This window comes from Mus pahari, chromosome 4, assembly GCF_900095145.1.
Source record: "Mus pahari chromosome 4, PAHARI_EIJ_v1.1, whole genome shotgun sequence".
NCBI lineage: Eukaryota > Metazoa > Chordata > Mammalia > Rodentia > Muridae > Mus > Mus pahari.
In genome coordinates, this window is record NC_034593.1 from 21,987,201 (window position 1) to 22,000,249 (window position 13,049).

The 13,049-nt window shown below is 41.4% G+C and overlaps 1 protein-coding gene across 3 annotated transcripts in view; it reads right to left on the reverse strand.

Annotated features, from left to right (window-relative positions):
- Ect2 (epithelial cell transforming 2) overlaps window positions 1-9,994 on the reverse strand; it is a 54,949-nt gene extending 44,955 nt beyond the window's left edge. The window contains exons 1-7 of one of the 3 annotated variants that reach the window (XM_029537706.1): window positions 9,917-9,992; window positions 6,190-6,341; window positions 5,562-5,641; window positions 5,364-5,456; window positions 3,222-3,404; window positions 2,299-2,388; window positions 1,139-1,246 (exon numbers count right to left, since the gene is read on the reverse strand). In XM_029537706.1, the coding sequence (XP_029393566.1) occupies window positions 1,139-1,246; window positions 2,299-2,388; window positions 3,222-3,404; window positions 5,364-5,456; window positions 5,562-5,641; window positions 6,190-6,319 (684 nt within the window). In that variant the 5' untranslated portion in view covers window positions 6,320-6,341; window positions 9,917-9,992. Of the gene's footprint in view, window positions 1-1,138; window positions 1,247-1,895; window positions 1,971-2,298; window positions 2,389-3,221; window positions 3,405-5,363; window positions 5,457-5,561; window positions 5,642-6,189; window positions 6,342-9,916 lie in introns of those variants that run through there. The other 2 variants (XM_021196590.2, XM_029537705.1) reach the window with 2 other exon arrangements.
- Window positions 9,995-13,049: the final 3,055 nt, after the last annotated feature.

The window sequence follows — 13,049 nt, forward strand, 5'->3', positions numbered from 1 at the left end:
AAAAAAAAAAAAAAGTTACCATGCAGTCCCTAGGACCCATGGAGTATAGAAAACCTGTACCTGCAATGCTGTCTTCTGACCATATATGGGCCATGGCACAAGCACACACCCACAGGCAAACACAGACACACATAAAAGAAATCGAATGCACAACTCAAGTGCAGCTGACAATAGGTTCCTACCCAGGTAATTAGTGTCAGCTGACAGTGGCATACATAGTACAATACTCCCAACCCCTGGGAGGCTAAGGCAAGAGATCATGAGGCTGCAGCTAGACTGGGCAACACCGGCAGGCATGGTGCACACCTGTAATCCCAGCACATGAGAAGAAGGGGGGGTTCCCTGAGTTTCAGGACACCCTGGCCTATCTATCCACAGCCAGGGTTACAAAAATAGAGACCCTATCACAAACAAAACCCAAACAACATAAAAAGACCTTCTCTTGAGGGAAAAATATAAAATATTTTCTCCTTTTTAAGAAAATATATAGATAATTTACACATTCAAAGACACGGGTTTGTTTTCCAAGAGAGCTATGTTTTCATAAAGCCAACTTTATATCTGCTCTCACTCTTTGACCTAGCTGTCACTGCTGGTCATACAACCTTTACTAGCAATACCACCTACCAACCAACCCTCACATCACACATTTCAACATCTAACTTCAGTCTCACTCAAGGTTTTATGTTTGAGACAGGGACTTAACACAGGCTAACTTCGAACATATGCAGGCAAAGACAATATTGAACTATTCTCCTGTCTCCACTGTCTACATGCTGGGATTATACTCGTGCACTATCAGGACAGGTACGCAGTGCTATGGGCTAACCAAGTCCTCCATGCGTGCTAAGCAAGCACTCTACAGCTAAGCTATATCACAAACCCTTTACTGACATTCCAATGACAACCTCCATCTGATCCTAAAAAAACCCATAGAATCAACAGAAGAGTGACATTAATTAGACCCAAGCCAGGCATGGTAGGTCATGCCTATGACGGAGCTGGAAACTGGAGGACACTAATGAGTTCAAGGCTAGCCTGGCCTACACAATCATTTCTATGCGGTATATGACCGTCCCAAAATAAACATTACAGAGTAATACTATACTGAAAAGACAAAAATAGTAAGCTTACATACCCTAAATTTTTCGCCTTGTGTACAATTTGCCACCAGATGTGTTACTTTGGAATTACATTCTTTTCGAATAACTCCACCCATATGATGGACCAATGTCACCAACTTGACCTCAAAAGAAAAATTAAACAAAATTGATTTTTTTAATTAATTTGAGCAAAAATTGTACTAACTCATTTAACATTAACTACTTTACAAAACTTAAAAAAAAAAAAAAACTTTTAAAAGGGTAGCTTGCTAAAAAAAAAGTAGTTTGTTATTGCTACATGTAAATCTATAACAAAGATAAGCAATACACAGAGTATTAAGTTAATAATAGACAACCAACTCTAATACTGCCTAAATACACAGACGTATTATTTTTATTTATTCACCTTCTTTCCTTTTCTTTTTTTTTTTTTTTTTTTACAATATTGGGAATTGAAGCCAAAGCCATATACCCACAAGCAAATTTATCAATTTCTTTTTTTACACTTTATCTTTATTTATATGTCTGTGAGTGCGCGCACACACACACACACACACACACACACACACACACACACACGTAGGCACCCAGAGCCCAGAAGCAGCACCCCGCAGAGCTGCTGTTATAGGCAGCTGTGAGACCGGACACGGGTGCTGGGAACCAAACTTTTGTCCTCTAGTGAGCAGCAAGTGCTCTTAACCACTGAGCCGTCTCTCCAGCACCAAATATTGAGTTTTAATATCAGGTTATCTAACATCAATATTCTTCCCACCAAATTACAGTAATACTTACAAGTTCCAGCTTAGGAAGTAAAAAAAAAGTGAACCAAAAAAGTTTCCATGGCTTATTCATAGCGATAAAAGTACTTTAAAGTTTAGCTTGTAAAGCAGTATTCATTTTGTGTTACAAACCTTCAATTGACCAATATAACTAATAATTAACAAGAGAGCAAACAGTTCACATAGTTATGGAACTTTCTATTAATTCACGGGCCAACTATCACTTACAAAACAGTCTTTTTTTTTTTTTTTTAACTTAGGAATTCTAAAATTTAGAACCTGATACTCAAAGCATTTTTAAATGAAGTCACAACACCAAACAGGGAGGGAGGGAGGGATGGATGGATGGATGGATGGATGGATGGATGGATGGACGGACCTAACTCTGTATTACTAGGTCAGGGTCTTATACTTACAAGCTCCTCCTTCTTCCTGAATCCAGTGAAGCAGAGCACCAGGTTCAGCATACTCGTACAATACAGCGGTCGGCAGGAAAATGGCAAGGGCTGGGGGACACAATTCCAAACTCATAAGCCCTCTTTTCAGTTAGGATTTAGAAAACATTCCTCAAGCTTAAAGATTTCACTCTTTACCCCAGTTAACTTTTTTCTTCTTTCTTTCTTTCTTTCTTTCTTTTTTGTTTTTTTGTTTTGGTTTGGTTTGGTTTTGGTTTTTGGTTTTTGGTTTTTCGAGACAGGGTTTCTCCATGTAGCCCTGGCTGTCCTGGAACTCACTCTGTAAACCAGGCCTGCCTCTGCCTCCCAAGTGCTGGGATTAAAGGTGTGTGCCACCACGCCCGGCACCAGTTAACTTTTCTTTCTTTTTTTTTTTTTTTAAAAGATTTATTTATTATATGTAAGTACACTGTAGCTGTCTTCAGACACTCCAGAAGAAGGCGCCAGATCTCGTTACGGTTACAGATGGTTGTGAGCCACCATGTGGTTGCTGGGATTTGAACTCAGGACCTTCAGAAGAACAGTCGGGTGCTCTTACCTGCTGAGCCATCTCACCAGCCCCAGTTAACTTTTCAATACCCAAGGTTCACACACTCACATAATACTCATTCACATATACATCTTTAAAAAAAAATAATTTTCCTAATTAAAATCTTATCATAATGGATATGATACCAGATTTAAGTGGAAAAGAGAAAGGTTTATTTGTGCACCTTCTTGGTAGCCAGGTCTCATGGCATGAGCCACCATACCCAGCAACAACAAATTATTCTTATTCTAAGTGCTACGTGCACTCAACAATTAACAGCATTTTCTAATTATAAATTTTCAAAGAATGCATTAATAAAAATGTATTCTTGAGATGACAAATGTACGTTTCTTACCTCTCCCCTTTGTGCACAGTTGAGTAGAACTGGTGGTCCAACAATCCTACAATCAGCCTTATATAAGTCATTGAAGACAGAATTCTGGAAGTCAGTAACTACAAATATATTCTCAAATTCTGGGGAATCCAAACTTTCAAATTCTTCCATTGAGTCCATCTTTACACAGGGCACTTTCATTTCCTGGATTTTTTTCATAGTTATTACAAATAAAAATAATTCATAGGTCATATAAAATAATGTACGACTCCTTAAAATTGACTCCCGTATTTTTTGACATCTTTTTAGAAAATTTAACTATTAAAGTCTACAATTACCAACATAACATATAACAGTGTAGAATCTTATTTCTCTACTTTATATGTCACATATCCCCATAGACATTAAGACCTTACTGTGAAGACGTAAACACAGGCTCTATGACTCTGGTCTATAAGCCACCTAGAATGCACAGTAAGTTCCAGGTACGAGAACACCAGGTAATTTCCTTTCCGGTGTTGTAGTTTTCATTTTTATAGGATCAAACCTAGAACTCAAAGCATGCTAGGCAAGCGCTCTACCCAGGAGCTACTGTCATCTCCTTTTTATCGTTTGGTTTGGTTTGTGGAGGCAAGGTTTTGACATTGCCCAGGCCAGCCTTAAACTCTCAGCAACTGTTCTGGCCTCAGTCTGCTGAGTGATAAGATTATAGATATGAGCCACTAGGCTACACTTTTAAAAAGATTTAAGTACATGTTATTTGTTATAGGTATATATCCACCAATTTTTATTCTGAACAAGAAAAATGATACTCTAATATACAGCTATCTTCCCAAAAAAATGCCGTTAACACTTAATAAAAGGTTACTGATTAACATTCTCATTTCAATACATATGCTATAAAGAGAGGTCATGAGCTAATTTGGCTGCATTAGGACACATATATGATATACAAAGGCAAGCATCTTATTAAAAGTATCTTCATTTAAAAAAAAAAAACTGGGCCGGATGTGATACTGAATGCCTTTAATTCCAGCACTTGGGAGGCAGAGGAAGGCAGATCTGAGTTCGAGGCCAACCTGGTCTACAAAGCAAGTCCAGGACAGCTAGAGCTACACAAAAACCCTGTCTCAAAAAAAAAAAAAACAAAAAAACAAAAAAAAAACAAANAAACAAAACAAAACAAAAACAAAAAACAAAAACAAAAAACTGAAGAGCCTATAATTCCTGTGTGAACAGAACAGAAAAAAAGAACTCTGAATATATTAATAAATTATTTGGGCTTTTATTTGAAAGGCTGGAGTGATGGACCAAATCATCTAACCCTGAAATTCATATGCTGAAAGCTAACCCAAAATGGAAAATGAAACCTTCTCTCTCCATGTGACTGTATGCAGCTAAAGTCCTAAGGCCATTACAGCGGCGACTCAAGTTAAACGAGGTGTCCAGGGCAGGCCTCACCCAGTCTGACTCAGGTGCTCAGAAGAAGTCTGAACATCACCAGCAAAGATGGAGTACAGGGAAACAGGGAGTGCAGGGTGCAGCAAGGCAGCCCTGTGCAGGACTCAGGACACTGGACCCGCTGGCACTCACTTTACACTTAAGTTCTGTTGTTTAATCTAACAGGGTTATTCCATGGTCTGTGATACGTGGTTTGAACAGCCCTAGCAAAGTAAAGTAACCGAAGGCCAGGGCATTAGCTCTAGTAAAATGCTTGCCCGGTATGTATGAGAACCTAGGTTCAATCTGACAAAATATCATAAATAGTGATTATTATGAAGACAAACTAAAGAGTTTATATACTACAAATTCTGAGGCAAAGTAACTGACAATCACTGCTTATTGTTATACATTAGAAAATAGCAAGAATTTAAACTAAACAGAAAATTAATGGGGAAAAGTCCTTAAATGTGTAAGAAAATGATCAGCCCTTTGTACCCATTACATCCTTTTCTTAAATAATAACCAAGACTCTAAAATTTGAATTTCTAATAGATGCTACAATTTAGGGGTTCAGAAACAACTTAATTCTAAAATAAGCTACTTCCAACATTTCTAATTCAGAGTGCTCAATACAGCTCGTGCCTGATTCCAGTCACCAGAGTGAAGTAATTCAATCAAGGGAAGTGAAGCATGCCACATGCAATGAGATGCTTGACCTACCATATTAATAATACTTTTTATTAATTTTTCCTCCGATTTTCCAGGACAACTTTCTTTTATCTTTAAAACAGGGACTTCCATTATCTTAATAGTCTGTAGAAAAGAGACTTAAGTGTAAGATTAAGAAACGGAGGAAAGTATTTACAAAGCTGGGTGAAGAATCTCTTTAGAAATGAACTACAAACCCCAACTCCTTACCTTTAAGGCCTTTAGAAGTTCTTCTTGTTTCCCAGCGTCCTGGACCATTATCACTCTTGCTTCAACCTGAGGCATTTCTTCTATGAAGACGTAAAATGTTTCAGTGTGGTTATAAGGTACCAACAGCACAATTAGTAGTTCCTAGACCCTCTTTCTAGCTAGAAAGTCTATGAGGAGAGCAGAATATCCCCAGAAGTTCGAGTAACCTAATTCTGAATGTTCTACAAAAATATTTGACCATATATCATTTTTAAAAGGTTATATACATTGTAGCAAAAGGCATATAACAAAGAAACAACTCCCTTTAAAGAAGCATTATGAAGCATGACCTTCCTTCTTCAAGCGCATGAAACTTTAGAATAAAACGGTACAAAGCAGTAAACCACAAGCAGCTCCTCACTTAAGCAAGAATACGCTCCAGCTTGACAATGCTACAGTGAGACTGCCTCAATACAAAGAAAGCAGCATCAACACTAAGACACGCCCTTTTTCAAAGTGGGGAAGCATTAAAGGATGGACAGAGAATGTAGACAGAGAGCCCTAATTACTCAATACAAAAAATTCACTAATAAGTATTCTATGATTTAGTTAACAATTGTGTGTTTTTAAAAGCAGGTACTAAGCTTACCATCAACATTTGAAGTAGACGCCAAGCACAAGTTTTCCTTGGACGTTTCAGTAACTTTAGAATCAAACACTGAAGAGTCTGCCAAGCTAGTTATCTCAGTAGGAGATGGTAACACGCTGTCGTCAGCCATTTTTTGCACTACTTTAGGAAGGCTGAAACAATAAAACTTGAAATGAGAACGCATGAGTCAAACATGGTCACTGAGCAACAAGCCTTACAACCTCCCTGATGCTGCGAACCTTTAATACAGTTCCTCCCCAACTGTAAATTTACTTCATTGCTACTTCACTATAATTTTGCTATTGTTATGAATCATACTATAAATATCAGATATGCGGGATATGTGATGACCAAAGGGATGGAGACCCACAGACTGTGAGCCACTGACTTAGATATTGTACTTGTGGATCTAGAAATTGTAAGCTTGGCCCAGGACGTAGGGTCAGCACACAGGAGGTGGAGGTACAAGCATCAGGAGCTGGAGGTCACCCCTGGAAACATGAATTCAAAGCCAATGTGGGGTACAAGAGCCTGTCTCAAAACCTCCATGAGACTTAAGTTTTCTTTTCTATAACATAAAACTCGGGCATGATTTATGGACATACAATAAAAAATAAATAACACAGAAAGCTCTCTGCACACAAAAGATATAAGTATTTTTCTACCTATTTCTTCTACAACTGTCTTCAACCCATTTCTCTTGCAAAGTGTCTACACAACATCTATGTCCCAATAACCCCGGCTTTACTCTTCACCCCACCCTCCTGCCCAAAACTCCTGTTAGTCTCAAACCAGGGTACTCCAGTGTCAAACACTTTCTCTGTGCCAGCAATGAGTTTCTGAGCAGCTTTCAAGCCCAATTTGCAATGTGCTTTATAACTGCATGATTTCACGACTCTAAGGAGTATGCCAACTTCAATCATCACTCTTGACTCCGCCTTTATGTGGATTCTTGGAATCTTTCATAGGTCACTGTACAGCTTACATGTTACTGGCATTTTTATATGAATTCCCAAACATCTCCAAGATTTGACAAGACAAATAAATATAAACTAGTACCATTATAAATCTGGACTATGAAAGAAAGCTCTTTTAGATTTCTAGGACCTAAGAACTGGAAAGTTAGGCAAGCAGGGAAGAAAGAAAGTTTAATTGAAGTATGGAGCTTGAGTTTGTTGTAACTCAGTGGTAAGTGCTTGCCTGGCCTGCTGAGGGCCCTGGGTTCTAGACCTAACTGGAGTGGGTGGTAAATATCTTAAATATCAAACAAATATAACCAACAGTCTCACCATTACCTCAGAGCTTCTCTCACTTTATTGAAAAGTGTCTGATCCACTTTTCCCTAGTTCAGATTCTTAGTAGAGAAACACTTTAAGCTGTCTGCCCAGAGGAAACAGTAAAGAACAACTCTCCATTTCTGGGTGGCAATTCGATGTGTACGGTACACAATGCAGACCTACAGAGTTGTAAAACTCAGATGCTTAAGTCAGACACCTGCTTCCTGGCTCCATTCTACCTCAAGACTCTGTAGGAAGTCTCCTCTCAGTTTCCAAATGAAGGAAGAAGACATAGTACTAAGACTCAAATGCAGGTTGGGATAGAAACTCAATAGGTATTGAAAGGACAAATAACTATTCATACAATATCCCAAACTTGGTTCTGTTTGTCTTATCCACAGCAATCATTCTCAAGTCTCCACAGAGGAGCTCCAATAGTGTCCTTACTCAGAAGCAAATGACCAGCTCCATGCAGCCTTCCTACCTCCCCTAAAACTCATCTCTAGGATAAAATACAAGGCTCTAAGTCACTCAAAGTGTTACAACATTTCTATCAACATTCGGCTAGATACCCATAAATCAGTGTCCTGTTCAGCTATTAGAGAAGCTTGAACCTGTGAGATGAGAGAAAGGGGGGGGAGACTAGGAGAGGGAGAGAACTACTTTCAATGTGAAAGAGAAAGAAAGAAAGAAAGAAAGAAAGAAAGAAAGAAAGAAAGAAAGAAAGAAAGAAAGAAAGAAAGAAAGAAAGAATTTCCCCTTTTAAAAAAAATTGGGGGATGGTGAGATGGCTCAGCAGTTAAGAGCACCAACTGCTCTTCCGAAGGTCCTGAGTTCAAATCCCAGTAACCACATGGAGGCTCACACCATCCATAATGAAATCTGATGGCCTCTTCTGGAGTGTCTGAAGACAACTACAGTGTACAGTGTAAATAAATAAATCTTTAAAAAGAAAAAAATTAAGAGTCAGGTGTAGTGGCATGAGTTTTTAATCTCAGAGCTTGGGAGTCAGAAACAGGTGGAGCTCTGAGTTCAGGGACAGTCTAGTCTATACAGTGAATTCCAGAAAAAACAAACAAACAAACAAAAAAAAAATTTGTTTTTCAATCTCCCAGATCCAAGGGTAAAAACCTGTCAAAACACAGCCTACAATTATGTGAGACTATGTGCTAAAGCTTTACAATGCACTTTTAAAGATACTTTTAGTTTACATGACCCTCTTTAAAAATCACCAAACTGACAATGTGTGGCCCAGTGGTACAGGCCTAAAATTCCAGCACTCACAAGACAGAGGCAGGAGATACACAACTAAACATTTTCTCACTGCAGCCCAAGACACTGGAAATGCTTACATGCATAGATCATTAATTTCCAAAACAGCTTCATAATAATACAGCAAAAGAGCTACGCTCTACACTAATGATACAACTAGCATCTGACATCACTGCAAACTGAAATGCACCAGGTCACTTTCTTCCTTTTCACATATTCTAGAGACTTTTTAAAAATAAACACAACGGAATCGTGATCATCAAAGCAACCTGTCTTTGACTCGGGATGTGACTCAGCTGCAGCGTGCATGAAGTCATCCGCGGGCACCTCAGAAACCAGGCAAGGTGAAAGTACACCTGTAATCCGAGCACCCAGAAGAAGAGGCAGGCAGAGTTCCTCGTCACCCTGGCCGCCACAATTCAAGTCTATGCTGGGGTACCTGTCTCACAACACATGGATTCTTTTAAACAGATAGTCATTTCAGCTTTTCTTTTAAATAAACCTTTTTCTTTTTTCATAAAAACGTCACACCAGAGTAAGGAGCCAAAACTACAAAAGCGAATACGTTATTGATAACAGTGTAATTAGCGATTCTCATTTACTTATAGCTCATTATTTTAGTCACTATCTTAAATCTTTCCCTTGCCACTTTTTAACGCTTGCAGCCATCCTAAAAGACAAACGTCATTGTCATCTCCAGTTTGTGGCTAAGAAAGTTGCTCACACAGCGACTCCAAGCCGGGTCTAACTCTGAGTTGAGTTAACCACTAACCACACACATCTGTGGCCAGGAAGGGGCGGGGCGGTCTGTGTTTTATATTTTAAAAAAAAAAAAATCGAAAATCGGAATTCTGCAGGAATTCCAGAAGGAAACCACAAGACAATCAAGGCAGCTCGGGGCTGCAGCCAGCGGTCGGGCAGCCAAAATCACGGTCCCAACTGCGCCCTTCACCCTGGGGCGCCCGACAGAAGCAGAATAGAGAACCCAGCCTCCCGCAAGGAAGGACCGGGACGAGAACAGAGGGCAGGAAAGGAGGCGGATGTGGGGAAGGAGGATGGAGGGGAGCGGGTCAGAGAGGGACGCAGCCGGGAGCTCACCGCGGCGGGGCCGCCGGCCTCGGTCGCCACGGCCGGTGCTCAGTTCCGGGCTCCCGAATCCCTTCCCGTCCCCCACTCACCCCGCAGTCCTCACCCGGCTCAGAGATTTTACAAAGTAACCACTGGGGCGCAGTCCTCGCTTATCCTTCTCAAACACTGAGCCTCCTCCTCACTGGCGCCGCCATGGCTTCGAGGGAGGCTGCCGCCTCCGATTCAAAAAAAACCAGTCGCTCTCTCTAAGAGCCATGCTGATTGGCGCGCTCTGTCAGCCTCCTTTTGATAGGCTGGAACCTCGGGCGGGGCTGCCGATTGGTCAATCTCAACGTCCGCCTTCAGGGGGCGCCGACTGATTGGCCGTGAGCGTGTTTGAAATCCCGTAAACGGCTGGAGCGTGCGAACGTCGGCGGAGTGCCCGGATGTGGGCCTGAGGGGGCGTGGCTCCGCGGCGCCGCTGGATGCGGCAGGTGTTTCTGTGGTTACCGCTTGTTTACTCGGTAAACAGCCGGGTCCCTCTACCATCATCTCCAACTTCAAGAAAAAAGTGCCAAGCACCGCAAGCCATTCCGCTCTTACTACTAACCAGATTTTATTTTTGAAGACAAGCTTGCATCTGAGTAATTAATATAAAAACAAAGTGTGTAAGGAGATTTTAGAATCTCCCGAGGCAAAACTGCTTCTGGGTGAGTTGCTCCCTCCTCACCCCAACCCCCAGCGTAGGAATGTTAGTGACTGTGCTTGGAAGTCTAGAAAAGAAGGAATCTTTTTTTTCCCCCTGGGATCAGTATTGCTATTTTGAAATTTGTTTCTATTTTTTGTTTGTTTGTTTGTTTTTCGAGACAGGGTTTCTCTGTGTAGCCCTGGCTGTCCTGGAACTCACTCTGTAGACCAGGCTGGCCTCGAACTCAGAAATCCATCTGCCTCTGCCTCCTGAGTGCTGGGATTAAAGGCGTGCGCCACCATGCCCAGCTGTCAATTAGAGGTTTTTAAAGCACTTTTGAAATTTAGATTGATTAATTTTCTGTGCCTATACGTATTATTTTTTCCTGAATGTATGTGCGTTTGTGAGTGCCTGGTGTCCTTGGAGTAAGGAGGAGGCCAGATCCCCAGGGACTGGAATTACAGAGGATTATGAACCACCAGGTGGGTGCTGGGATTCAAACCCACGGTCCTATGAGTGAGTTACAAACGCTGTAAACCACTGAGTCAACTCACTAGCCCAAAATCTACTTTAAAACCAAAAGAACTTCTTGACAGCCTTACCAGTTTGACAAGTCTATGGTGAATTCACAGAATGAGTTAAACATTCTATAGTTTTGTCTGTCTGCTTGGTTGGTTTTTAGGGGATTTTTGCCTACCAGTATCTATGGCCTGCCATTCCCTAGAATTCTGTACTAGCCTTTAGGGTGGAAGAAAGGAAGAACCGGCCTCGACCTTGCCCTTGGAAGTGCGCCTGCAATTTAAGCTGGGGTGTGTCTGACATTCCTAACATTCCCCTCACTAAAGTACTTTAAGTAGTGGGCAGCGGCCACTTCCTTTGTGCACCCCCTGAGGAGAACTAGCTTGCCAGCCTGTTGGGTGAGAATGTGGGATCTCAGGGCAGGAAGATTAGTTTAGCCTCTCACAGCTAGGGCAGCCCTGTGATGAGAAATGAACAAGAGATACCATCTTCACCTGCAGGTTTTTATTTACTCGGCAAATCTGTATTAACTGTAAGAAAGCCTCCGTACTTGCTTGGGGGAAAGCATGAATAAGGGATAGACACAGCCTGTCAGAGTGGGGGTGGGGTGGGGGGTGGGGTGATGTAATCCCATCACCACAGAGAGGGGAGCTACAGTTCAAGGTCATTCTTGGGTGCATACCAACTTCCAGGCCAACCCCGGGCTCTGTGAGACACAGACGTTTTTAGACATAAAAATAGAAAGAAAGTCAGATATAATAGATGGGTGTGAAGAAAGCCTAATATAGAAAACACTATATGGGAAGTGCTGTGTTTTTTCGAGGAAATGCTGACTGGAAGCATTTTAGATAATTGTGTGAGATGATTGCTGCCAAACTGTACCAAGCAGGGTGCAGATCCTGGTGAAATGAGGCACAGTCCTCAACCTTTGAATCCATACTCTGGGGTGTGTGTGTGTGGGGGGGGTGTTATTTGGAGGTCAAAAGAAAACTTCCAAGAGTCTGTACTTTCCTTCCACTGTGGGTTTGAGGAATCTGACTCGGGTCATCAGGTTGAATTGCAAGAGCTTTTATTCACTAGGTCCTCTCACTGGTAGTTTAATGGGGGTGGGGGGTGGGAAGGGTTAAGGGGGTGGCTCAGCAGTTAAGAGCTCTAGTGGCTCTTGCAGAGGACCTGGCTTTCGTTCCCAGTATCCACGTGGTGCTTCAAAACAACCTCTAACTCCAGTTCCAGGGGATCTTACATCTTGTGCTTTTTTTCTGACCACATATCAGGCATGCAAGTTTTATGTATACAAACATACAGCAAAACACTCATACACAAAAAATAAAATTTTAAAATCTAAACATGTTTTTAATGTGTAGCATTATTTAGAAAGGCATCGTCTATGCTCTTTGATAAGCAGAGGATGTGCAGAGGTAGGGACCGAGTTTAAGCCGTTCTCAGTAATTTACTCACAATTACTGTGCAATAAGCACTAAGCATCCAGTAAGGTACGATAGGAATGAGATGGAACAGACAAGGACCTTGACCTCATCATGGAACTGGCTCTTATCCCACAGGTTTTCACAAAGAGAACAGTAATAAAAATATGTCTGATTCTGAAGTTCTTTCGAGTTTTTTCCTGCTTCTGAGTCTACCCAGTACCAATCTTTTTATTAGCATACTTCTAGATAAGGTTAAATTAACACAATGGCATATTAACCTTGAACTTCTAAAAGAATAAATCTCAGGTGCTGGTTTGTTTGCTTACTGTGACTAACCTCCTTCTAAAATGCCCATAATAGTCCAGACACCTATAATCCCAGTACACAAGCCGTGGAAACAAGAGAAGTTCAAGACTGGACCCTGGAGCCCAAGGGACTGCCCAAGGTGCATAATTTACACACCAAAGCAGACCTGGCCTCCAGGTTCCCCAGCAACCCCTCAGTCCCTACCTGGCATACCCTGCCCCCAACCGGGAACTTTCCAGCCCAGGTGCTTGTCTGCCCCCCCCCCAAGAGTCTCCTCCCAATATAATCCAGACATTTAGTCTC